This window comes from Lolium rigidum, chromosome 7 (genome assembly GCF_022539505.1).
Source record: "Lolium rigidum isolate FL_2022 chromosome 7, APGP_CSIRO_Lrig_0.1, whole genome shotgun sequence".
Lineage (NCBI taxonomy): Eukaryota > Viridiplantae > Streptophyta > Magnoliopsida > Poales > Poaceae > Lolium > Lolium rigidum.
This window is the reverse complement of record NC_061514.1, coordinates 248009941-248037675: the sequence shown is the minus strand read 5'-3', so window position 1 is coordinate 248037675 and position 27735 is coordinate 248009941. Positions and strand designations below refer to the sequence as shown.

The 27735-nt window shown below is 46.2% G+C and overlaps 2 protein-coding genes across 2 annotated transcripts; both read right to left on the bottom strand.

The window, feature by feature from the left end:
• Positions 1 to 391: 391 nt before the first annotated feature.
• LOC124672611 (AAA-ATPase At3g50940-like) lies at positions 392 to 3343 on the bottom strand. Its single transcript, XM_047208815.1, has 3 exons — positions 3258 to 3343; positions 852 to 1947; positions 392 to 760 (listed from the first exon to the last, which is right to left on the bottom strand). The coding sequence occupies exons 1-3, from the start codon at positions 3341 to 3343 to the stop codon at positions 392 to 394; spliced, it is 1551 nt and encodes a 516-aa protein (XP_047064771.1).
• Positions 3344 to 18455: 15112 nt separating this feature from the next.
• LOC124672610 (AAA-ATPase At3g50940-like) lies at positions 18456 to 20075 on the bottom strand. The gene is made up of 2 exons (XM_047208813.1): positions 18945 to 20075; positions 18456 to 18842 (listed from the first exon to the last, which is right to left on the bottom strand). Exons 1-2 carry the CDS (start codon positions 20073 to 20075, stop codon positions 18456 to 18458), a joined length of 1518 nt encoding a protein of 505 aa, XP_047064769.1.
• Positions 20076 to 27735: the final 7660 nt, after the last annotated feature.

Here is a 27735-nt window from a genome sequence, read left to right as displayed (position 1 = left end):
TGTAACTGTACTGAATTTGTGAAGCAGCAAGTACCAGACGCACTCTTTTCCTTACCAGAGTACCGAAGGGGACTGGAAGGTTTTTAATGAGGCGGCTTGCTTGCTTAATATATTGGTTATTTCAAAAAAAAAAGATCTGATTCAAGACTTAGATGAACTGCTTCTTCGAATATCCAACATAAATAGTAGTCACTGCATAACGCTACGATCAGCAAATGATCCAAAGAGCATCTGCTAGACTGAAGCTATGACGCTACACATGAAGACTAGTAATCTTGATGCGGCGTGACAATGTGCAAGACAATTGCAAAACAAAATAAGTAGTTCAACCATCTTATTGCCAGACAAGCTAGTTAGTTCTAGATATGAACTCTGACTGAATTAGTTCTCTTCATGCCTTCTTAATTTGTCCCTGCTTCTTCTCTTTGAGGAACTCTGCGAGGCCTCGGAGCGCGACGTCGGGGTCATTGGTCCTCAGCAGCATCTCGGACACCTCGGCCGGCGTCACCTGCACCGCCGCAAGCAGTTCCTGTATCTCCGGGAACAGGGGGTGATCGTCGACGACGAAGTAGTTCCGGGCAAGTGTCTTGAATGCTTCCCAGCAGCAGAAGCCCATGTAGATGTGCATGTCCATGCGCCCCGGCCGCAGCAGCGCCGGGTCGAGACGGTCCTTGTAGTTGGTGGTGAAGACGATGATGCGCTCCTCGCAGCTCGTCGACCACAGCCCGTCGATGAAATTGAGCAGCGCGAACAGGGTAACCTGAGGTTGCCATTTGGCCAAGCAAATGTTGGCCTTGAGAAATGTATGTTCGTTGTAAGTAACTGAGAAAACATGTCTGTGTTGTGATTACCTCAGTATTGCGCTTGGGCAACGGGGGCAGAGCCAAGGATTCTGATGAGTCGCTACTGTTGTCTTCGCCAGTCCCCGCCGGCGTCTTGCTCCCCTTGCCGTCGACAGCCCTTGACATGGCATCGCAGCAGCAGTCGATGTCCTCGATGACGAGGATGGAGCGGTCGTGCATGTTGGGGAGCAGCCACCGGAGCATCGTGCTCTCGACGTGGCTGAGGTCGAGGTCGTAGATGTTGTAGCGGAGGTGGTTGGCCATGGCGGCGACCAGGCTGGACTTGCCGGTGCCAGGCGGGCCGTAGAGCAGGTAGCCGCGCTTCCACGCCTTGCCGATCCGCCGGTAGTGGTCCCTCCGGTTGGCGAACAGGTCGAGGTCGGCAACGATGGACTGCTTGAGCGTCGGGTCCATGGCGAGGGTGTCGAACGTGGCGGGGTGGTGGTGGTTCAGGCCAAACCACGAACGCCCCTCGTTCAGGCAGATCTTGAGCGATCGCTCCCGCAGCTCCGTCTCCTCGGCCGCCGTCATGACGAAGGGCACGTACCTCTCCATCGCCAGTTCTGTGAGCTCCGCGTCGAAGCTGAGCATTAGCATGAACTCGCGGTCGCCGCCGGTGCCGGACTCCCCGGCATTCGCTTTCTTCTTCTCTCCTCCGCTGCCGTTGCTCTTCTCGACGGACGTCCACGTGAACTGGACGCCGTCGAAGACGTCGATGGTGGAGTCCTCGGGCTCGATGAACAGGCGCTTCCTCCAGCTTCTCCGGCCGGTGTCGTCCCTGGACTTGCACAGCGTGAGCCCGAGACGGCGCATGTCGCGCGGGTCGAGCCTGGACGACAGGTACGTGCGCGCAGCGTCGAAGAGGAGGTTCTCCTCGCTGCCGGAGCCGCCGCCGGTCTGGCTCCGGACGACGAGCGTGCGCCGCTCCCTGGCGCCGCCCCAGCCGAGCCGCGCGCGGAACACGGACGCGCCCCAGCGCGCCGCTGCGCGCAGCTCGTCGGGGAGGAGCTCACGCGCCATGCTCCGTGCCAGAACCGCGTACGCGGCCGCCGAGGCTGCCGTGCTCAGGGCCTTCCGGTACGCGTCGGCCGCCTTGTCGTTGGCGCTCCCCACGCCCAAATCCGGCGAAATTTTCGTCCGGATTGGAGGAAGATTTGGCGTGGGGAGTAGCAGTTTCCCAGCCGCGTGCCCAGGCGAAATCGACGAGGCGAATTGAAAAAACAGAAACTTGACAAACTACGGCTAAAAACGGGTGAATATAGACTAAATTTAATGATATTTACTACATAACGGGCGGAGTTCATACATAGAGGCCGACTCGACTATATTTCGAATTCGGCTAGGGAAATCCAAATGCTAATTTTAAAACACGGCGCTCTACATGCCCAAATGGCGGTAGAACACCGTGTAGTCGCCGCCGTCGTCGTCGGAGCCGTCGTCGTCGTCGACCTGCGGCGGCGCGGCCTGGCTGCTGCTGCCCTGGCCGGCGTCTCCCCACCGAGGCGGGGAAGGCTTGTACCATTCGTCGTCCGACGCTTCGAGGTCGACGAATGGGACGGCGGCGGCGGTTGGAGCGGCGGTTGGAGCGGCGGCGTGGCCGGCGCGGGCGGCGAGTCGCTGCGCGGCGGCCAGGTCCAACAGCCTCGCCTGCTGCTCCGCCTGCTGGCGCTCCCAGTCGCGCCTGGCCCAGTCCAGTGCGGCGTCGTCCGCGCGCTTCTCCTCCTCCATGTCCTCGAAGCGATCCGGCGATCGCCTCCGCCATCGCTGCGTCCTCCGCGCGCTTCGCCTCCTCCTCGGCGAGCTGGTTTGCGGCGGCGGCCTCTTTCTTCGTCCTCTTCCGGCCGCCCGCGGCGCGGAAGGCTGGTCGCGGATGACGAGGGCGCCGCCGCTGCGCCCTCTGGTCGGCGGCGGAGACGCCGGCTCCTCCCTCTTCACCGGCGCCAAGGACGACCTCGGCGCCGATCCGGAAGACGACGAGCTGGCAGCCATGCGCCGTGGCTGCCGGACGTTTCCCGGCGGCGGCTCGTCGACGCCCTCGATGCGGGGGGCATCGTGAGCACCGGAAAGTTTCCGCCCTCGATGTGATCGAGGACGTTCGCCAGCCGTTCTATCCGGCGCGCTCCACCACCGTCGTCGTCCCGCGGCGTTGTTGCGCGCGCAGGCGGAGGTGGCGGGCCGTCGTAGGCCGCTAGCTCCCGCTCCCACCGCCGAAGGAAGTATGAGTTCCGGCGCGTGTAGTTCTCGGGGTGGTGGCGCGGGTCGGCGCGCTCCTCGTCCGTCATCGTCGGCCCGCGCCTCCTCGATGGCGGCGTCGAGGGCGTCGCCCTGAGGCGGCGGCGGGATTGGTACGCCGCCACGGCTGAGTCGCCACCCGCCGCCGGGAGGCCTCGTGTCGGGCGGGCAGGGGTACCCCGCCTGGTGGAGGAGTTGCCCCTCCCACTGACGGAGCGTCCGGCGGGGAAGCCATTGGAGGCTGCGCCGTCGTCGTCGGAGAACGCCATCTTCGTTGGAGGTGGCCGGTGAGTGGAGGGGAAAATGGAGGAAGAGTGGAGCAGGGGCGTCGCGGCGAGCGGCCTGGCCTTAAATAGGAGCGGCGGGCGCGGCGAGCGCCGGCGATTAATGCCGCGCGGAAGACGATGCGTGCGCGAATGACGATGCGACGGCATTAATTCGCCGCGTGGAAGCTACGCGGCCGGCGAATGCAGACCGGCGGCAGGCTTTCACAGCGCGCGGAAGACGATGCGATGAGGACGACGATCGGTTTCTCTCGCCGACAAGTTGGAGCCACCAGATGCGCGGGAAGTTGCCTCGCCGTTTCGCGCGCTTTCGTTTCGTCCGGAGTCCCCGAGCCCCCCCGGGGGGCCGGGGATGGCGTGGGATCGCCGGATGGATTTAGGCCCAAATCCGGACGAAAACGAGGAACCGGGGGCGCGACTGGACCGAATTACGCCATCCGGATGGAAAAAACGCTCGCCGGGGGCCTGTTCGGGGGACGAGTGGAGATGCTCTAAGCCACCGTACTCCCTGACGAAGGATCCATCGGCGCCATTGCCGCCGGCGGTAGTGCGAGTGGATTGTTCGAAGTTGGGCCGTGCTAGACTGCGAGTGGGGATCCCGTGCGACGGTAGTGAAGAGGAGGTTTTGTTTGCTTTTAACGGTTGCATAGTGGTACACAGGTCAGTCGGCCTTCCACATTCCGTACTGTCGTGGAGTGAGCTTGACTGGTCAAACTATACAGGACAACGCAAGCATGCCTTTCTCCTGTCCCCATTCTTCTCCTCGCCCCGTCAAGCCGTCACGTATGGTGGCCGACTGGCCGGTATCCCGTACGAGAATAGAATGAAAGAAAATTCTTTATCCCATTTGATTGTTTGCTTTGTTTAGTTAGCTATGTGTTCAACTGTATATTACTCAAGTTTTATATAAAGTAAAAGGAAAAAAACTCACTCAAGCATAATTCTTACTATTACAATTCAATTCTTAGAGGGAAAAGTGACCTCGACCTTAAAGGAGTCGGCGACACCGAGTTTTGCCGCGACAGAGAAGGCTTTGCCCCAGTTGACCACAACACACTGGGATAGGCTCGGAAGAAACCTAGAGGTGGAGTACGAGATCGTCAGCGCTAGACATAGGGTTTCATGATAGGGTGCCGACATTGGAGAAGAAGGAGGTCGAGGACTTAGATGGATGGTTGGGGCAGCGGCAAACCGGTGGAGGAGGGGCTTTGGGAAAGGCGGGGTGACAAGGCGGTGCGAGAGCACTGCTGGTACCGGTGGCACAGCAGTTGGAAGGTGGTCGGGCCGGCCGGTGTCGATGAGTGGTGTCCCCCCTTGACGAGGGGGCTCCTAGGCAATGCGCACCACGAGGGGTTTAGGGTTGACGGAATCCTGCTGGTTAGCACGAGACATCGGATACCAAACGTGCAAAGAGCGAGATTTACCTAGGTTCGGGACCCTCGATGAGGTAAAACCCTTACTCCTGCTTCTCTGAACTTGATCACGGATGAAATCGATTACAATGGGCCAGCCCATAAACTGCGTGGTGGTGATCTCGCCGGGAGGCAAGATTTCTAGAGTCTGGTGTATGCGATTGTGTGGGTAGGATCTGATAGGCCCTCTCCCGGTCTTTATATAGGAGGCTAGGTCCCCAGAGTCCTGCACGGATTTGACTATGTTACAACAGGATCTAATCTATACTTTCCTTATTCGACGTCTCCTCGCCTTGTCCATAAAGAATCCATCTCCTTCTATCTTTCCACCGTTGCAACCGACGTATTGGTCCATCTTAGGCCACGGTGATTCTCGTGGGCCTCTTGTTGGGCCAGAGGAGGTAGACCAATGTCGGGTACCCGAAGGGTAATGCCCACATCACCCCCCCCCCTCTTTTTCTAGTGGTGCGGCAGTGGTGTTTTTTACCCTCCTCCCTCGTGCCAGCACATGTTGTACTTCCATGTCCCCTCTCTTCCAACAAAAAGGGAGTCTCGGGCTGTTAGAATTTTGAATGTGCTGGCGGGTGCCCGCAAAACTAGCAGCACCATCTCAAAACTAGCATATTGGTGTGTAAATTTGCTTGAAGTATCTCTTCATAAAGCTAGAGAGCCTTCCATAAAAAAAAGGGTTTGCTAGTTCTCATCATAAAACTAGATGGGAACTAAGTTAGTGCTCTTGTAAAGACTTGCAATGTATGATTACATCTTGATTCGTGCATATGAGTTGCAAGTAGGATTGCACTTAAGTTTTTTTAGTTGCAAATGGGGTTGCCAATGAGATTTTTTAGTTGCAAGTTGAGATGCAACTAAGAAAAATGCTCCAGACCATTAGATTTGCTTCGTGATTCGTGCTAATCATGAGTTGCAACGCGGGTTGCCACTAAGAATTAATGATGTCATCTGACTGTAAACTAAGTTAATTCTCACCCGACTAAGAACTAGTGATGAGTGGGAAAAGCACTCATCTTTATGGCCGTTTATATTGGATATCTTTCATCATTATGATGGAAATACCTCTCTAGATCTGCGAGTAATCGTTAATCATTGCAAAGATGTGCAAGTCTCATTGTTATTTGTTTTGTGTAGAAATGAATACTTTTAGGAACAAATCAAGGGAAATTAATAAAGAATCGCGAGCCGGGAATATCACCAAGACAAACAAGCCTAAAAAAATAAGCAGTAGTCGCTTTGACGATCACTATTACGGTCATCCCCGCCTATACGGTGTGTCGGTAGCACTAGATCGTCAAACCAAGTATTTATTGTGAAGCCACTCAGGGCATTTGAGAGAGAGAGAGAGAGAGCGAGAGAGAGAGAGAGAGAACACAACTAAAACATCATTCTACCGCCACATTCAGATATCATCTCCACCGAAGCTCTATCGTTGCCTCCATCGGCTCCACCGCCTCATCACCATCACCGTCCCGCTCTCATCTACTTTCCAATATTGATTCCATCGCGATTGGTGACATTGGAAGGCTATTTTTTATTCGTCAATTCAATATTTACAATACAATTTTTATGATTGTTGATTTGATCATGTGTGGGTAGTCCTCACAGGCTGACAGGTGAGGCCTAATCTCGCATCATATTGTGCACCTCGTTTTTACCCATGGGATATTGTTTAGTATGTTAATCAAGATTCATCTTTTGTCTTTAGTATTTTTTTTATCTCAATCCTAAGACTTGACAGGTACCCAAATCAAGAAATATTGGCAATGTATTAACCGATTAAGGAGAGAGTAGAGGTAGTTGTATGATCCGACACTTATACCCAAGTGAGAGAGTGCATATTGGTTGGTAGTGTGATTACAATCTAGGGAATCTCTATGATATCATGGATCTTAATGGTATTGTCCATACATCTTAATAGTACGTTGTGGTTCCTTGCAATGCAAAGGGATACATGTCATGATAATAGATCTATATGGTTTGTTGCATGATGCGTTATTAGAACACACCGCCCCAATAGACTGTTTGTCTTTCTTATTTCATACTCACCAATTTTTGATTCGTCTTATATTTATTTCCCATTTTAATATTGATGCAGGTGAAACCTTAGCCTTGGCCTACCTTCAACCATCGATACACAACCAAACAAATAGAACACTTAGTATGGCAAACAACGGCAAAATGACGACTCGAGATCTTGTTGGAGTGATCTAACATCGAAATATTTCTCCCAAAGCATTCGACAAACCTAGGTATGTAGGGAAAAATCGATAAGTACTACAATCTGATAATCCAGCTTGAAGGTATCAACCCTATTTTCTGGCATCTTTGCCGGGAAAGCAATTGCTACCCCTCGTGAAGTCATTGGAGATTGTGATTAATAGTTTAGGATTTGTTTGGTTATATTTTTTAGTATTTTTTGTGTTCTTAATTAAAAACACAAAAATATTAGTTTATCTTTCTGCTCTTAGTTTACTTGTATATTCCTATTTGAAAACCAAAAAAAATAGAGGTGTGGCACCAAAGAAGATGGGGGAGTTTGCTACTCCCAATGATGACTATCTTCATGCACCTATCACTCAACCCGTTGTTAATGCGGAGAACTAAGAAATTAAGCCTAACTTCTTCAACTTGAACAAAACCAGTTTGGTGGTGCCTATATGAACTTGAATACTTTTACTGATATATGTGAAATGATGCGCATTAAAGATGTGAACCCGATGCGGTAAAATTACGCTTGTTTACCTTTTCACGTAGGGAAAGCTAAAAAAATGGTTGCTAGCGCTTCCTAAGGGGACTATCACTCATAGGAAAATTGTTGCGATATATCCATGACTAAGTTTTTCCCACGTGTTAAAACTATGCAACTTCGTTACAAACATTACAGTTTTAGACAAGAAAACTGCGAGCCACTAGTGCTTGCGTGGGAAAGAATGAAGGAGGCCGTAAGAAACTGTCTCAACCAAGGGATGGAAGAATGGGTGGTGCTCCATTTATTTTATCATGCATTAAACCATATGTCTAAATCTATGTTTGATACTACAGCCGAAAGGACATTCATGGGAAACAATATCAATCTATAGCCACAAAACTTCTTAATGACATGCAATATAATCTTTCTCAATGGCATGTTGAAAGATCATCCTCAACAAAGGTGAACTTTGTCACTAAAGAAAATAAGGAAGGACATACTACAAAGGTAGATGTGCTTATATGTATGGTAAATAAGAAACTCAAGGTAAAGCCATCGTCAATACTAATGTCGGAGAAATAAACTTTCTATCTCGCAATACTTTTAACCCTCCGTGGAAGAGTCAAAACTATGGCTCGAACTTTCAAAAACCTTATCCTAACCCTGCAAGAGTTCCAAACAACTACAACAATGGAGCTAATAATGACAACCATCAATCACTTGAAGATTCGCTCTAAAAAAATGCAAGCTCAGATGGGAAAAATAATCTTATTATCAAAATGATTGGGAATCGTGAAACTTCTTTTGAAAAGCTAACTAAGTTATCATTATGAAAACTGATATACATGATCTACATGATAGAACACAAATTTAGTTCCAACTCATGAACCAAAACTACGATATCTCACTCAATGAATGGGGTGACCGCCTCGGAGTTTTCAACAACGACTCGCACACTCAAGTAGTGTATGCTTGACTCAATCCTACCCGTCAAACCTTCTTCTTATGGCATGAGTCTTTATGCAGCTATTTCACGGGGAGGGGGGGGTCTAGAAAGCCCTGACATTCGAGATTTGTATTATGTTGTTGCTGAAACTTTGTAGGCACGTGGTGAATTTACAAAAGTTAATGAGGAGGACTGATGACCCACAAGTATAGGGGATCGCAACAGTCTTCGAGGGAAGTAAAACCCAAATTTATTGATTCGACACAAGGGGAGGTAAAGAATACTTATAAGCCTTAACAACTGAGTTGTCAATTCAGCTGCACCTGGAAAAGCACTACTAACAGGGGTGATGTGAAAGTAGCAGTGATATGGGAGCAGTAGTAACAAGTAATACAGCAGCAGTAATAGTAATATGAGAGCAATGGCACCAGAAAACAGTTGACATGTAGAACGAGTATATGATGATGAAAGATGGACCGGGGTTCCCAGCTATCTACACTAGTGGTAACTCTCCAATAACAAGTGTTGGGTGAACAAATTACAGTCGAGCAATTGATAGGATTGAAATAGCATTAAGACGGAATATCAAGATCATTAATCATGTAGGCATGTTTTCCAATAATAGTCGTACGTGCTCGCAATGAGAAACTTGCACAACATCTTTTGTCCTACCAGCCGGTGGCAGCCGGGCCTCAAGGGAAACTATCGGATATTAAGGTACTCCTTTTAATAGAGCACCGGAGCAAAGCATTAACACTCTGTGAAAACATGTGTCCCTCACATCACCGCCATCCCCTCCGGTTGTCCCGATTTACGTCACTTCGGGGCCATTGGTTCCGGACGATGACATGTGCATACAACTTGTAGATACAATCTAAGCAATAATATAAAGCTCAAATCTAAGATCATGCCACTCGGGCCCTAGTGACAAGCATTAAGCATAACAAGATTGCAGCAACAATAACTTCATAAACTTTGTAGATAGACAATCATAATGTAACAATCCATCGGATCCCGACAAACACAACACCGATTACATCAGATGAATCTCAATCATGTAAGGCAGCTCATGAGATCATTGTATTGAAGTACATGGGGGAGAGGATACCAACTAGCTACAGCTAGAACCCGTAGTCCATGGGGGAACTACTCACGGAGCATGATGGAGGCGATGGCGTTGATGGAGATGGCTTCCGGGGCACTTCCCGTCCCGGCAGGGTGCCGGGACAGACTTCGTCCCCGAATTGGAGTTTCGCGATGGCGGTGGCGCCCGGAGTCTTTCTCGGAGTTTCGTCAAGAGTTACGGTGTTTTTAGGTCGAAAGGGATTTTATAGGCGAAGAGGTGGCGCGAGGGGGCACTCAGGGCGCCACACCACAGCCGGCGCGGGCCCGAGCCAGGCCGCGCCGCCCTATGGTGTGGTGGCCCTCTGGCCCCTCTCCGACTCTTCTTCGGTGTTCTGGACGCTTCCGGGAAAAATAGGAGGTTTGGTCTTCGTTTCGTCGAATTCCGAGAATATTGCCCGAACAGCCTTTCTGGAACCAAAAACAGCAGAAAACGAGAACGGCACCTGTGGCATCTTGTTAATAGGTTAGTTCCGGAAAATGCATGAAATCATCATAAAGTGCAAGCAAAACATGTAAGTATTGTCATAAAACAAGCATGGAACAACAGAAATTATGGATACGTTGGAGACGTATCAAGCATCCCTAGCTTAGTTCTCGCTCGTCCCGAGCGAGTAAACGATAAAAAGAATAATTTCTGTAGTGACATGCTACTTACATAACCTTGATCATACTATTACAAAGCATATGAAATGAATGAAGTGACTCAAGGAAATGATCTATAGTTGCTAACAAATAGATAACATATAGCAATACTTTTCATGGATAATACCTTCAAGACTAGTATCAAAAGTCTTGCATAAGAGTTAACTCATAAAGCAATAAGTTCAAAGTAAAGGCATCGAAGCAACACAAAGGAAGATATAAGTTTCAGCGGTCGCTTTCAACTTGTATCATGCATATCTCATGGATAATTGTCAACACAAAGTAATATGATGAATGCAAATATGCAAGTATGTAAGAATCAATGCACAGTTGACACAAGTGTTTGCTTCTAAGATGGAAGGAAGTAGGTAAACTGACTCAACATAAAGTAAAAGAATGGCCCTTCAAAGAGGAAAGCATCGATTGCTATATTTGTGCTAGAGCTTTGGTTTTGAAAACATAAAGAGAGCATAAAAGTAAAGTTCTGATAGGTGTTTGTTGTTGTCAACGAATGGTAGTGGACGCTCTAACCCCCTTGCTAGACAAACCTTCAAGAGCGGCTCCCATGAATTATTTTTATTTTTGGGTGGCACTCCTTCCAACCTTTCTTTCACAAACCATGGCTAACCGAATCTTCGGGTGCCTGCCAACAATCTCATACCATGAAGGAGTGCCTTTTTATTTTAGTTTCATTATGATGATGTGATGGCGTGTATTTCACACGTTCGTTGGGCAACCCCAAGAGGAAGGTATGATGCGCACAGCAGCAAGTTTTCCCTCAGAAAGAAACCAAGGTTTATCGAACCAGGAGGAGCCAAGAAGCACGTTGAAGGTTGATGGCGGCGGGATGTAGTGCGGCGCAACACCGGAGATTCCGGCGCCAACGTGGAACCCGCACAACACAACCAAAGTACTTTGCCCCAACGAAACGAGTGAGGTTGTCAATCTCACCGGCTTGCTCGTAACAAAGGATTAACCGTATTGTGTGGAAGATGATTGTTTGCAGAGAAAATAGTAAAAACAAGTATTGCAGCAGATTTGTATTTCAAGTATTAAAGAATGGACCGGGGTCCACAGTTCACTAGAGGTGTCTCTCCCATAAGATAAAAGCATGTTGGGTGAACAAATTACAGTCGGGCAATTAACAAATAGAGAGAGCATAACAATGCACATACATGACATGATAAGTATAGTGAGATTTAATTGGGCATTACGACAAAGTACATAGACCGCCATCCAACTGCATATATGCCTAAAAAGTCCACCTTCAGGTTATCATCCGAACCCCCTCCGAGTATTAAGTTGCTGAACAACTGACAATTGCATTAAGTATGGTGCGTAATGTAATCAACAACTACATCCTCGGACATAGCGCCAATGTTTTATCCCTAGTGGCAACGACGACAACACAACCTTAGGGGTTTCGTCACTCCCCCGGTGTCAATGCGAGCATGAACCCACTATCGAGCATAAGTACTCCCTCTTGGAGTTAAAAGTAAAAACTTGGCCGAGCCTCTACTAGAAACGGAGAGCATGCAAGATCATAAACAACACATGTATAATAACTTGATAATTAACATGACATGGTATTCTCTATCCATCGGATCCCGACAAACACAACATATAGAATTACGGATAGATGATCTTGATCATGTTAGGCAGCTCACAAGATCCAACAATGAAGCACAATGAGGAGAAGACAACCATCTAGCTACCGCTATGGACCCATAGTCCAGGGGTGAACTACTCACTCATCACTCCGGAGGCGACCATGGCGGTGTAGAGTCCTCCGGGAGATGAATCCCTCTCCGGCAGAGGTGCCGGAGGAGATCTCCGTAATCCCCGAGATGGGATCGGCGGCGACGGCGTCTCGATAAGGTTTTCCGTATCGTGGTTTTTCGCATCGTGGGTTTCGCGACGGAGGCTTTAAGTAGGCGGAAGGGCAGGTCAAGGGGCGTCACGAGGGGCCCACGCTATAGGTCGGCGCGGCCAGGGCTTGGGCCGCGCCGCCCTATAGCCCGGCCACCTCGTGGCCCCACTTCGTGTGTTCTTCGGTCTTCCGGAAGCTCCGTGGAAAAATAGGGCCCCGGGTCTTCGTTTCGTCCAATTCCGAGAATATTTCGTTACTAGGATTTCGAAACCAAAAACAGCAGAAAACGAGAACCGGCACTTCGGCATCTTGTTAATAGGTTAGTTCCAGAAAATGCATGAATATGACATATAGTGTGCATAAAACATGTAGGTATCATCAATAATATGGCATAGAACATAAGAAATTATCGATACGTCGGAGACGTATCATGATGACACTCCTCCCAACCTTTGCTTACACAAGCCATGGCTAACCGAATCCTCGGGTGCCCTCCAACAATCACATACCATGGAGGAGTGTCTATTTTTGTTAATTAATTTGGGACTGGGAATCCCATTGCCAGCTCTTTTTGCAAAATTATTGGATAAGCGGATGAAGCCACTAGTCCATTGGTGAAAGTTGCCCAACAAGATTGAAAGATAAACACCACATACTTCCTCATGAGCTATAAAACATTGACACAAATCAGAGGTAATAAATTTTGAATTGTTTAAAGGTAGCACTCAAGCAATTTACTTTGGAATGGCGGAGAAATACCATGTAGTAGGTAGGTATGGTGGACACAAATGGCATAGTTTTTGGCTCAAGGTTTTGGATGCACGAGAAGCATTTCCTCTCAGTACAAGGCTTTGGGCTAGCAAGGTTATTTGAAGCAAACACAAGTATGAACCGGTACAGCAAAACTTACATAAGAACATATCGCAAGCATTATAATACTCTACACTCGTCTTCCTTGTTGCTCAAACACTTTTACCGGAAAATATCTAGACCTTAAGAGAGATCAATTATGCAAACCAATTTCAACAAGCTCTACAGTGAGTTCTCCACTAATAGGCTTAGACTACATGAAAAAACTTAATCATGATCTACTTGAGAGCTCAAAACAATTGCCAAGTGTCAAATTATTCAAGACATGATGATGCATTTTCTGTTTCCAACCAAATATAAATAAGTGCAATAGCTTCCAACTTTTATCATTGAACATTAAAAGTAAAACGAAGAACACGAGTGTTCATATGAAAAAGCGGAGCGTGTCTCTCTCCCACACAAGGATTGCTAGGATCCGAATTTATTCAAACATAAACAAAAATAAAAGCACACAGACGCTCCAAGTAAAACACATATGATGTGACCGAATAAAAATATAGTTTCAGGGGAGGAACTCGATAAGTTGATGAAGAAGGGGATGCCTTGGGCATCCCCAAGCTTAGACGCTTGAGTCTTCTTGAAATATGCAGGGATGAACCACGGGGCATCCCCAAGCTTAGACTTTTCACTCTTCTTGATCATATATCATCCTCCTCTCTTGACCCTTGAAAACTTCCTTCACACCAAACTTCTCATAAACTTCATTAGAGGGGTTAGTACTCAAAAAATTTGAATCCACCTTGGTCCTGTAGTGGCACATTGCAAGAACTCAATAAAACATTAGCTACAGCTCTCCACGTCTAGAAAACCTCGCTTAAAGTCCACAAGAGACAATGCAAAAAAAAACAGAGAGAGAATCTGCCAAAACAGAACAGCCAGTAAAGACGAATTTTAATAAAATACTTCCGTTGCTCAAATCAGAAAACTCAAAACTAATGAAAGTTGCGTACATATCTGAGGAACACGCACGTAAATTGGAATATTTTTCTGAGTTACTACAGGGAAAACAGCCCAGATTCGTGACAGATAGAAATCTGTTTCTGCGCAGAAATCCAAATCTAGTATCAACCTTCGATTAGAGGCTTCACTTGGCACAACAAAACACAAAACTAAGATAAGGAGAGGTTGCTACAGTAGTAAACAACTTCCAAGACACAAATATAAAACAAAGTACTGTAGCAAAATAACACATGGGTTATCTCCCAAGAAGTTGCTTTCTTTATAGTCATTAAGATGGGCTCAGCGAGTTTTAATGATGCACTCGCAGAAAGTAGTATTTGAAGCAAAAGAGAGCATCAAGAGGCAATTCCAAAACACATTTAAGTCTAACATGCTTCCTATGCAAAGGAATCTTGTACACAAATAAATTCATGAAGAACAAAGTGACAAGCATAAGAAGATAAAACAAGAACAACTTCAAAAATTTCAGCATATAGAGAGGTGTATTAGTACCATGAAAATTTCTACAACCATATTTTCCTCTCTCATAATAATTTTCAGTAGCTTCATGAACAAACTCAACAATATAACTATCACATGCAGCATACTTTTCATGATTTCCAAACACATAATTTTTATCAAGTTCAAGAATAGTGGAATTAAAACTTTCAAACTTACTTTTATTAATAATATAACAAGGTAGTTGATCAATCTCAAGAGATATGGGACTCCTAAATAAAGTCAATACTTTAGTACCATTTTCATTAGTAGGACAATTAATATTGTCAAGTAACATAGGACCATCATCTAGAGCTTTATCATAAACATTTGCCAAGCAAAATTCTTTAGTACCATGCATTTCGACATCAGGAACAAACAAAGCATTATCGTAAGATTTATCAAAGTAGCATGGATTATCATATATAACAGTAGCATAATAATTCTCACAAGTTTTACTCATAGCTAGTATTTCAAGAGAATCCACAGGAACATAACATTCAACCTCTTTCGGTAAGCATGGAGGACAATCAAATAATGTAAGAGGTAAAGAGTTACTCTCATTAGAAGGTTGGCATGGGTAGCTAATCCATTCTTCCTCCTTTTGTTCATCACTCTCCTCTTCTTTTTCATCCAATGAGCATTCAGGTTCATCAATTTCCTCCTCTTTTTCATCCAATGAGCTTTCAGGTTCACCAATTTCTTCTTCCATCGGTTCCTGCAAATTGTGAGTGCATTCTTGTGCATTAATGTGTCTCTCTTTATAATCAAGGATATAAGGATTCCTACTGTAGCATTCTATGCAAGAATTAAGGATAGTAGAGACATAATCTTTAAGGCCCTTACAAACAACACAAGTTTCATAATTCTCAACCATGAAGGATTCTATCTCGGAGGCTCCCATAAATAAGACAAATTGTTCTACCTCCTCGAACCCATAATGAATATAGCAATTCCGGTTATAGTTCTTAATTAAAAATTCCTCACTAAAGCCACATTAAAATTTAAGATGTTTAGTATCCTGTTGAGAGCAACAGTTTATATCATGGTGTTCAAGCAAGATTTTAACAATTGTATTCAATTTTTCTATCATAGCACTCATTATTTTACCAGTTCTTGATTCTCTATAACAATTATAACATTCTATAAGCTCCAAGTAGGTTGTAGGTTCTCCCATAACAGCAGTTTTTAATTTTTAGATTTTTCAAATTTTTATGGATTTTTGGGTATATGAGGAAAGTAAAACAAAACTGAAATAAACTAGACAAAAGTAAACTAAGCAAACTAATACTAGACAGAAATAAACTAAGCACAAATAAACTAGACAAAAGTAAACTAAGCAAAATCAAATAAAGTAAAACAAAAACAGCGATAGAGGTAGAGTGTACTCCCCAGGTGAACTTATGAGTAGAGCTATGCCTCCCCGGCAACGGCGCCAGAAAATAGTCTTGATGACCCACAAGTATAGGGGATCGCAACAGTCTTCGAGGGAAGTAAAACCCAAATTTATTGATTCGACACAAGGGGAGGTAAAGAATACTTATAAGCCTTAACAACTGAGTTGTCAATTCAGCTGCACCTGGAAAAGCACTAGTAACAGGGGTGATGTGAAACTAGCAGTGATATGGGAGCAGTAGTAACAGTAACACAATAGCAGTAATAGTAATATGAGAGCAATGGCACCAGAAAACAGTTGACATGTAGAACGAGTATATGATGATGAAAGATGGACCGGGGTTCCCAGCTATCTACACTAGTGGTAACTCTCCAATAACAAGTGTTGGGTGAACAAATTACAGTCGAGCAATTGATAGGATTGAAATAGCATTAAGACAGAATATCAAGATCATTAATCATGTAGGCATGTTTTCCAATAATAGTCGTACGTGCTCGCAATGAGAAACTTGCACAACATCTTTTGTCCTACCAGCCGGTGGCAGCCGGGCCTCAAGGGAAACTACTGGATATTAAGGTACCCCTTTTAATAGAGCACCGGAGCAAAGCATTAACACTCCGTGAAAACATGTGTCCCTCACATCACCGCCATCCCCTCCGGTTGTCCCGATTTCTGTCACTTCGGGGCCATTGGTTCCGGACAGTGACATGTGCATACAACTTGTAGATACAATCTAAGCAATAATATAAAGCTCAAATCTAAGATCATGCCACTCGGGCCCTAGTGACAAGCATTAAGCATAACAAGATTGCAGCAACAATAACTTCATAAACTTTGTAGATAGACAATCATAATGTAACAATCCATCAGATCCCGACAAACACAACACCGATTACATCAGATGAATCTCAATCATGTAAGGCAGCTCATGAGATCATTGTATTGAAGTACATGGGGGAGAGGATACCAACTAGCTACAGCTAGAACCCGTAGTCCATGGGGGAACTACTCACGGAGCATGATGGAGGCGATGGCGTTGATGGAGATGGCTTCCGGGGGCACTTCCCCGTCCCGGCAGAGTGCCGGGACAGAGACTTCTGTCCCCCGAATTGGAGTTTCGCGATGGTGGCGGCGCCCCTGAGTCTTTCCGGAGTTTCGTCAAGAGTTACGGTGTTTTTAGGTCGAAAGGGATTTTATAGGCGAAGAGGCGGCGCGAGGGGCACTCGGGGCGCCACACCACGGGCCGGCGCGGGCCCAGGCCAGGCCGCGCCGCCCTATGGTGTGGTGGCCCTCTGGCCCCTCTCCGACTCTTCTTCGGTGTTCTGGACGCTTCCGGGAAAAATAGGAGGTTTGGTCTTCGTTTCGTCGAATTCCGAGAATATTGCCCGAACAGCCTTTCTGGAACCAAAAACAGCAGAAAACAGGAACTGGCACTGTGGCATCTTGTTAATAGGTTAGTTCCGGAAAATGCATGAAATCATCATAAAGTGCAAGCAAAACATGTAAGTATTGTCATAAAACAAGCATGGAACAACAGAAATTATGGATACGTTGGAGACGTATCAAGGACAAGCCAATCCTGACCAAAGTTGTTATCCCTAACTGCAATGTGACACCTAACTTGGGTGACATGCTTCATCTCAACTTGGATCATCAAGCTCAGCAAACCCGTAGGGACATCACCCATAGAGGAATCACAGTTGTCCTTGCCACAACCTTTGGACTCAACTTATGTAATCTTCAACCATTGGGTAGTGATAGGCGTGTTTCATTTCGTACTAGTATATTTTTAAGTGAAAAGGAAGATACTTTGTTCGTAACTTCGGAGTTGGGCGGTTATTCCCCACTCGTTTGCCTAACAATCTATTCTCTATCGAGAATGGATAATTTCATTATGTTGCATGGGGAGAACAAGAAGAAGTCGACCTTGAACTCGAAGAACCGGAGTACGAAAGAACTTTGATTGTCGAGCTCCTCCTCTACCGTTCCACCGCTGTCCCCGACCATTCTTCTATGCCCCGCCCTTTTTTTCTCTAGCGCCGACAACCCCGCACCCCCTCCCTCAACCCTAATTTCCATAGTGGGCTAGACTTATAGGAAGAGACAAGATAGGGTGAGACCCACTAGCACGAATCTTGGAACAATAATCTTGGAACCATGAACCAACCGTGAAGGAGGTGATTGAGCATTAGTCTAATTTTCCGCTAACTAAGAATTAAGAAAACCCACTTTAAAATAGCAAGAGCCTACCAACTTGAGCCGGTTCTCACTTCTCACCCTAACTTCCATTCCCAATTTCCCATCCCAAAGTACACGCTCCCTATTAGGAAGAAGATTTTTCGATAAAGGTTAGGAAGAAGATAGATTCAAGACATAGTCACATAGGTAAAATTGTTTCTTTGATCAAGATTGGTGCTTTCCGACAAGAGTCAAATCAGATATCAAGCTAAAGTATCAGGGGAAGATGTAATGAACTAGGCAATCGCCAAATTGCATGCGTGACACTACAATCAGAAAACGATCAAAAGAGCATTGTGACACTAATAGTCTTGCAGCAACGTGACAATGTGACTGCGATACATTCGCAAACCAAGAGGTAGTGGTCAGATCATCTCGTTCCGAGACTAGCTAGTTCTTGATTTGAGCCAATTGGGTTACTTGACTTCATGCTTTCCCTGGAGCTTAATCTCGATGCTTACTTATCTTCCTCCGTACCCTGCATCTTACTCTGTTGCTGCTTCTTCTCTTTGAGGAACTCTGTGAGGCCTCGGAGCGCGACGTCGGGTTCATTGGTCCTCAGCAGCATCTCGGACACCTCGGCCGGCGTCACCTGCACCGCCGCAAGCAGTTCCTGTATCTCCGGGAAGAGAGTGTGGTCGTCGAGGATGAAGTAGTTCCGGGCGAGCGTCTTGAACGCCTCCCAGCAGCAGAAGCCCATGTAGATGTGCATGTCCATGCGCCCCGGCCGCAGCAGCGCTGGGTCCAGGCGTTCCTTGTAGTTGGTGGTGAGGACGATGATGCGCTCCTCGCCGCTCGTCGACCACAGCCCGTCGATGAAGTTGAGCAGACCGGGCAGGGTAATCTGAGGTTCCGGGCGCACAGACAGACATGGACATATCGGGCATTGAGAAAGGTATGAAATGTGTTGATGCTGAGAGCAATAGGTGAAAACGTTCGGAATTACCTCAGTATTGCGCGCGCGCGGCGGCGGAACTTCCATGATGTCTGATGGGACACCGCCGTCTTTGTCGCCAATCAGCGCCGGCGTCTTGCTCTCCTTGCAGTCCACCGCCCTCGACATGGCATCGCAGCAGCAGTCGATGTCCTCGATGACGAGGATGGACTTGTCGGACATGGTGATGAGCAGCCACTGCAGCATGGTGCTATGCACGTGGGAGAGGTCGAGGTCGTATATGTCGTAGCGGAGGTGGTTGGCCATGGCGGCGACCATGCTAGACTTGCCGGTGCCGGGCGGACCGTAGAGAAGGTAGCCGCGCTTCCACGCCTTGCCGATCCGGCGGTAGTGGTCCCTCCGGTTGGCGAACAGGTCGAGGTCGGCGACGATGGACTGCTTGAGCGTCGGGTCCATGGCAAGCGTGGCGAAGGTGGCGGGGTGGTGGTGCTTCAGGCTGAACCACTTCCGCCCCTCGTTGAGGCAGATCCTGAGCGATCGCTCCCGTTGCCTCGTCTCCTCGGCCGAGGACATGACGAAGGGCACGTACCTCTCCATGGCCATGTCCGTGTGCTCCGCGGCGAAGCTGAGCATCAGCACGAACTCGCGGTCGCCGCCGATGCCGGACTCCCCGTTACCTGCACACTTCTTTCCTCCTCCGCCGCCGCCGTTGCTCTTCTCGACGGACGTCCACGTGAACTCGACGCCGTCGAAGACGTCGACGGTGGAGCCCCCGGGCTCGAGGAACAGGCGCTTCGTCCAGCTTCTCAGGCCGGCTTCGTCCCTGGCCGTGCACAGCGTGAGCCCGAGACGGCGCATGGCGCGCGGATCGAGCCTGGTGGACAGGTACGTCCTTGCTGCGTCGAATAGGAGATTCTCCTCGCGACCGCTGCCGCCGGCGGTCTGGCTCCGCACCACGAGCGTGCGCCACTCCTTGGCGCCGCAGCCGAGCCGTGCGCGGAGCAGGGACGCGCCCCAGCGCACCGCGGCGCGCAGCTCTTCGGGGAGGAGCTCCCGTGCCATGCTCCGCGCCAGCACGGCGTACGCGGCCGCGGAGGCCGCCGAGCTCAGCGCCTTCCTGTACGCCTCCGTCGCCTTTCCGCCATAGGCACCCGCGCTGGATGCCTTGGGTAAGAGATCCATCCGCGCCTTTCTTGGTTTCTGCTTGGGGGCTTTCTCCTTCCTTGATTTGGTTTGATTTGAAGCTCAGCTGTGCGAGTGAAGTTGTTTGCTTTTACTGTTGCATGCCATGGCGATGGCATCAAGTCAGACGTCCTTTTTCGCAGTGCGGCTACGTGTTGGAAGTTGGAACCATAAATGGATGTTTTACTTCTACTCCATGCAGGTTTATGGGGTAATTACGTATTTCGAGAAATAAATTTGACTACAAATTTGATCAATAAAATATGAGATATATCCACAAAAAATATTTCATTATATTCATATTCAAAAAATGTTTTCAATAATATAATTTTCGTGATATATATCTTATATTTTGTTAATCAAATTAGTGATCAAACTTGTTTCTCGAAATACGTATTCACGAGTGAAGTTTGTTTGCTTTTAGATCAAAAACAAAAGTATAGCCGGCAGCTGACTATAACAATTTGCCACATCATTTATAGTTAACTTATAGCTAGCATGTACAATAATAAACTATAAAAGTGTAATACTTTTACAACACATGGCCAACTTTTAGTCTCACATAATACCTAGAAGCACATGCTAGAGCTGTCTATTACTCCCTCTGTTCTTTTTTAATTGCCTCAAATTTAGTATAAAGTTGTACTAAATCTGAGTCAATTAAAAGAGACCGAAGGGAGTAGATAAGAGTTCACTTCTATTCTCTCTCATAATCTCTCTCCTCCATCTAAGCAAATTTATAATATTTTATCTTTATTAGCCAGCTGACTGTATCTTATTGTATTTGCTCCTACGGTTGCATGCCATGGCGATGTGTCATGGAGCCAATAGAGGATGTGGCCAGATCACCATCAGGGAAGCAAAGGAGAAGGTTGAGGCGTGCAGGTAGAAGGCCAGCCAAGATCAACGGTCTAGAGTGGACTCAGTGAAGACCAATCCAAGGCTGACATCTAGCGCTGGTGACGAGACAAGGTTACAAAACGTTTGGGCCACGGCTGTGTTGGGTGGTCGATTGACTAGAGACTAAACGACTATGTATTCCCCTCCCCTCGTTTCCTTCCCCTCCAGGTCGCTCCTCTCCCCCAAATTCCCCTTCCTGTGTTGAATCCTTGTACCCAGACATAAGAAGGTGTATCTGAATTCGAGTCTTGTGTGATGAAGATGCGCTCCTGTGTGTGGTAGAGTAGTTTCTTAACATTTGGTATCAGCTGTCGCCGCTCCTGTTCCGCACGTATAATCCCTCGATCTGAGATAGTAAATACCGATTTGAAGGTGTTGATCTCTTCGGGGATCGACACAAAGTTTCCGCAAGGAACACCTCGAATTTGGTCGCTCGATTTGGGTTGAACTGACTGGAAAAACACCCTGGATCGCCCGCATCAAACTCGGTGGGCGACTTCAGATCGGATCGATACCTTGGACAGCCGGATGGATGAAGTACTGAAGAAGCTCGCTACCATGCGAGCGGAGTTCAAAGGGGAACTCTGAGATGTTAAGGCGGGGTTGGCGGCAGTGGATGGCAAGTTCGACGCCAACACGACTTCTCTCCAACAACTCAACTCTTGGCGTGAAGGGGTGGACGCGCAGGTCATGGATCTGACGGCGTCCCTCGATTCAATTCGCAAGCAGGTTGATCGAGTGGTGGTAGGGTGTGGCCTCAGCGCCCTCGGCACACCGCCGGGAGCCGCGGCGTTGCCTAATCCTCTTGCGCCTCACAATGCGAGCGCAGCATCACGGGAGCAGAGCTCCGGGCAAAACGGCCACGGCGTCGTCAACATCACCGGGGGCGCGACTGTGGGACAAGCAATTGTCTCACGGTCCACCCCGGTCACAGGTACCCAAACCACTGAGCACTCTCTCGCAATCGTTCCTGTTCCAGAGATTATTCATAACACAGCTGGTGCACACACTGTTAAAACCAGCATAGCACCACCTCAAACTGATTTTCCTAGATTCGAGGGTGAAAACCTTCATCTCTGGCAGAAAGCTGCGGAGAAATACTTTCGCCTCTTTACTGTGGATCCTACCCAGCAAGTAGAATATGCCACTATGCATTTTATTGGAAACGCTGCTATGTGCTTACAGGGGATAGAGGATCAATTAGATAAATTCACTTGGGAAAAACTATGTGAAAAACTGAGCAAACATTTTGATAGAGATAAGTATCAGATGTTGTATAGGCAGGCTTTCAAAATGAAACAAACTGGTACTGTTACTGAGTATGTAGAGAGGTTCAATAATCTCAGGCATCATATGATAGCTTATAAACCTGATTTAGACCCTACCTTCTTTGTCACACGCTTTGTGGAAGGATTGGTGAAACAAATTCGAGCTGTTGTCATGATTCAGCGTCCCAACGACCTCGATACTGTTGTTTCTTTGGCATTATTGCAGGAGGAGATCGAAGATGATAGCCCCAAATCTCAACAGAAGAATATGGGTTCAAGACAATTTTCAAAGCAGAATTTCTCTCATGCATATAGGCCATCAACACCTCAAATGCCTGATAATAGAAACAACAATGTTCAAGCTAAACTGGCAGCGTTGAAGGCTCTGAGGAAAGCTCGTGGTGAGTGTTTCACTTGTGGTGAGAAATGGGCTCCGGGGCATAAATGTAGTGCAACGGTAAAACTACAATTTGTGGAGGAATTGCTGGCGATGTTGCCTGGTTCTGATTCTGAAGGGGATAGCAGCCCAGAAAATGAGGTATTTGTGGATGCTCTTGCTGATACAAAAGAGGTGTTCTATTCCAACAGTAAACAAGCTACCCAAGGTGTTGAGCATGCGAGGTCTATGAGACTGTTAGGGCACATCCAAGGGCAGGATGTCCTCATCCTCATTGATTCGGGAGCCTCCAACAACTTTATCTGTGCCAAAATGGCCTCTAACCTGTCAGTAGTTCAAGCATTGTCAAAACCTGTCCAAGTTAAAGTGGCTGGGGTGGTATTTTGCAAGGTACAGTAGAAATTCCTGATTGTGAATGGACATGTCAGGGGTATTCCTTCAATGCGTCGTTCAAAGTGCTTCCTCTGCAGGGCTATGATGTGATACTTGGAATGCCTTGGCTGGAACAGTTGGGTCTCATGCAAACACATTGGGCAGAGAGGTGGTTCCAGTTTCAAATGAATAGGGTCCAATGCAGACTGCAGGGAATAACAGCTAACACACAGCAGTGTGATGTGATCTCAGAGGAGGAATTGCAACAGATGGTGCAACAAAATTCCATATACTTGATACGTCTCCGACGTATCGATAATTTCTTGTGTTCCATGCCACATTATTGATGATTTCTACATGTTATATGCACACTTTATGTCATATTCGTGCATTTTCTGGAACTAACCTATTAACAAGATGTCGAAGTGCCAGTTGCTGTTTTCTACTGTTTTTGGTTTCAGAAATCCTAGTAAGGAAATATTCTCGGAATCGGATGAGATCAACGCCAAAGATCTTAGAATCCCCGGAAGCATCCAGAACACCCGAGAGCCACCAGAGAGGGGGCACAGGCCCACCAGACCATAGGCCGGCGCGGCCTGGGGGTGGCCCGCGCCCCCCTATGGTGTCGTCGCCCCTTCGACCTTCTGACGCCGCCTCTTCGCCTATATAAAGGTCCCAGACCTAAAACACGAGACGAAAAAGCCACGGTACGAGAAACCTTCCAGAGCCGCCGCCATCGCGAAGCCAAGATCTGGGGGACAGGAGTCTCTGTTCCGGCACGCCGCCGGGACGGGGAAGTGCCCCCGGAAGGCTCCTCCATCGACACCACCGCCATCTCCATCAACGCTGCTGTCTCCCATGAGGAGGGAGTAGTTCTCCATCGAGGCTCGGGGCTGTGCCGGTAGCTATGTGGTTAATCTCTCTCCTATGTACTTCAATACAATAATCTCATGAGCTGCCTTACATGATTGAGATTCATATGATGATGCTTGTAATCTAGATGTCATTATGCTAGTCAAGTGGGTTTTACTTATGTGATCTCCGGAGACTCCTTGTCCCACGTGTGTAAAGGTGACGAGTGTGTGCATCCGTGTTAGTACTTGGCGTAGGCTATGATTATGATCTCTTGTAGATTATGAAGTTAACTATTGCTATGATGGTATTGATGTGATCTATTCCTCCTACATGGTGTGAAGGTGACGAGTGTGCATGCTATGTTAGTACTTGGTTTAGTCGTGTTGATCTTTCATGCACTCTAAGGTTATTTAAATATGAACATTGAATTGTGGAGCTTGTTAACTCCGGCATTGAGGGTTCGTGTAATCCTACGCAATGTGTTCATCATCCAACAAGAGAGTGTAGAGTATGCATTTATCTATTCTGTTATGTGATCAAAGTTGAGAGTGTCCACTAGTGAAAGTCTAATCCCTAGGCCTTGTTCCTAAATACTGCTATCGTTGCTTGTTTACTTGTTTTCTTGCGTTACTACTTGTGTCGTTGCCACTTGCTCATACTTATTCATACCACCTGTATTTCACTATCTCTTCGCCGAACTAGTGCACCTATTAGGTGTGTTGGGGACACAAGAGACTTCTTGCTTTGTGGTTGCAGGGTTGCATGAGAGGGATATCTTTGACCTCTTCCTCCCTGAGTTCGCTAAACCTTGGGTGATCCACTTAAGGGAAACTTGCTGCTGTTCTACAAACCTCTGCTCTTGGAGGCCCAACACTGTCTACAAGAATAGAAGCACCCGTAGACATCAAGCTATTTTATGGCGCCGTTGCCGGGGAGGAAAGGTAAAAGGTACTCACACTCCGGATCTCGGCTACTAAGCTATTTTCACCGTTGTAAGTACTCAAAGCTATTTCCTTTAGATCCTGCAATTGCATCTTTTTGTTTCTTGTTTACACTAGTTTGGCATAATGGACGACAATGAGCTTCTTATTCTATTTCCTGATTTAAGACATGGATGGTTTGATGCGAAAATTAAAAAACCCATGGAACATATTAGCATGAATACTTTGAATACCATTGTTGCTAATGATATGGAAAATTCTAAGCTTGGGGAAGCTGGCTCTGGTTTTCATGATCTTTTTAGTCCCCCAAGCATTGAGGAGAAAATTTTCTTTGATGATACTTTGCCTCCTATTTATGATGATTATAATGATAGTGGTCTTTTGGTGCCACCTACTATGGAGAGTAAATTTTATTATGATTATACTATGCCTCCTACACTTGATGAGAATAATAATGATAGCTACTTTGTTGAATTTGCTCTTACTACAATTAATAAGAATAACTATGCTTATGTGGAGAGTAATAATTTTATGCATGAGACTCATGATAAGAATGCTTTATGTGATAGTTATATTGTTGAATTTGCTCATGTTGCTACTGAAAGTTATTATGAGAGAGGAAAATATGGTTATAGAAATTTTCATGTTACTAAAATGCCTCTCTATGTGCTGAAATTTTTGAAGCTACACTTGTTTTATCTTCCTATGCTTATTACTTTGCTCTTCATGAACTTGTTTATTTACAAGATTCCTATGCATAGGAAGCATGTTAGACTTAAATTTGTTTTGAATTTGCTTCTTGATGCTCTCTTTTGCTTCAAATACTATCTCTTGCGAGTGCATCATTAAAACTGCTGAGCCCATCTTAATGGCTATAAAGAAAGAACTTCTTGGGAGATAACCCATGTGTTATTTCGCTACAGTACTTTGTTTTATATTTGTGTCTTGGAAGTTGTTTACTACTGTAGCAACCTCTCCTTATCTTAGTCTTGTGTTTTGTTGTGCCAAGTAAAGTCTTTGATAGTAAAGTTCATACTAGATTTGGATTACTGCGCAGTTACAGATTTCTTTGCTGTCACGAATTTCGACCTACCTCCCTGTAGGTATCTCAGAAAATTAAGCCAATTTACGTGCGTGATCCTCAGATATGTACGCAACTTTTATTAAATTTGGGCATTTTCATTTGAGCAAGTCTGGTGCCTCAATAAAATCCATCTTTACGGACTGTTCTGTTTTGACAGATTCTGCCTTTTATTTCGCATTGCCTCTTTTGCTATGTTGGATGAATTTCTTTGATCCATTAATGTCCAGTAGCTTTATGCAATGTCCGGAAGTGTTAAGAATGATTGTGTTACCTCTGAACATGTTAATTTTTATTGTGCACTAACCCTCTAATGAGTTGTTTCGAGTTTGGTGTGGAGGAATTTTTCAAGGATCAAGAGAGGAGTATGATACAATATGACCAAGGAGAGTGAAAGCTCTAAGCTTGGGGATGTCCCGGTGGTTCACCCCTGCATATTCTAAGAAGACTCAAGCGTCTAAGCTTGGGGATGCCCAAGGCATCCCCTTCTTCATCGACAACATTATCAGGTTCCTCCCCTGAAACTATATTTTTATTCCGTCACATCTTATGTGCTTTGCTTGGAGCGTCTGTTTGTTTTTGTTTTTTGTTTTGTTTGAATAAAATGGATCCTAGCATTCACTGTATGGGAGAGAGACACGCTCCGCTGTAGCATATGGACAAGTATGTCCTTAGGCTTTACTCATAGTATTCATGGCGAAGTTTCTTCTTCGTTAAATTGTTATATGGTTGGAATTAGAAAATGCTACATGTAGTAATTCTAAAATGTCTTGGATAATTTGATACTTGGCAATTGTTGTGCTCATGTTTAAGCTCTTGCATCATATACTTTGCACCCATTAATGAAGAAACACTTAGAGCTTGCTAATTTGGTTTGCATATTTGGTTTCTCTAGAGTCTAGATAATATCTAGTATTGAGTTTTGAACAACAAGGAAGACGGTGTAGAGTCTTATAATGTTTTCAATATGTCTTTTATGTGAGTTTTGCTGCACCGGTTCATCCTTGTGTTTGTTTCAAATAACCTTGCTAGCCTAAACCTTGTATCGAGAGGGAATACTTCTCATGCATCCAAAATCCTTGAGCCAACCACTATGCCATTTGTGTCCACCATACCTACCTACTACATGGTATTTCTCCGCCATTCCAAAGTAAATTGCTTGAGTGCTACCTTTAAATAATTCAAAATTTATCACCTCTTATTTGTGTCAATGTTTTATAGCTCATGAGGAAGTATGTGGTGTTTTATCTTTCGATCTTGTCATTTACTTTTGACAGACTTTCACAATGGACTAGTGGCATATCCGCTTATCCAATAATTTTGCAAAAAGAGCTGGCAATGGGGTTCCCAGCCCCGATTAATTAACTTGCATTAATAATTCTCTTCACATGTTTTGCTCTGATTCATCGGTAAGCAACTTAATTTTGCAAATAGACACTCCTCCATGGTATGTGAATGTTGGAAGGCACCCGAGGATTCGGTTAGCCATGGCTTGTGTAAGCAAAAGGTTGGGAGGAGTGTCATCCATAAATAAAGAAAAACTAAACTAAATTACGTGTGTAAACAAAAGAGAAAAGGGATGATCTATTTTGCTGGTAGAGATAACGTCCTTCATGGGAGCCGCTCTTGAAAGTCTGGTTGATGAGGTAGTTAGAGTGCCCACTACCATTCGTTGACAACAACAAACACCTCTCAAAATTTTACTTTTATGCTCTCTTTATGTTTTCAAAACCAAAGCTCTAGCACAAATATAGCAATCGATGCTTTCCTCTTTGAAGGACCATTCTTTTTACTTTTATGTTGAGTCAGTTCACCTATCTCTCTCCACCTCAAGAAGCAAACACTT

Excerpts from the sequence above, each read along its gene's own strand:
- LOC124672611 (XM_047208815.1), bottom strand. The coding sequence starts at position 3,343 with ATGGCGTTCTCCGACGACGACGGCGCAGCCTCCAATGGCTTCCCCGCC. Across the intron at positions 1,948-3,257 it reads AGGGGCAACTCCTCCACCAG|CGCCAACGACAAGGCGGCCG; the intron begins GCGGGGTACCCC and ends GGGCGTGGGGAG. Across the intron at positions 761-851 it reads TGCCCAAGCGCAATACTGAG|GTTACCCTGTTCGCGCTGCT; the intron begins GTAATCACAACA and ends TGGCAACCTCAG.
- LOC124672610 (XM_047208813.1), bottom strand. The coding sequence starts at position 20,075 with ATGGATCTCTTACCCAAGGCATCCAGCGCGGGTGCCTATGGCGGAAAG. Across the intron at positions 18,843-18,944 it reads CGCGCGCGCGCAATACTGAG|ATTACCCTGCCCGGTCTGCT; the intron begins GTAATTCCGAAC and ends CCGGAACCTCAG.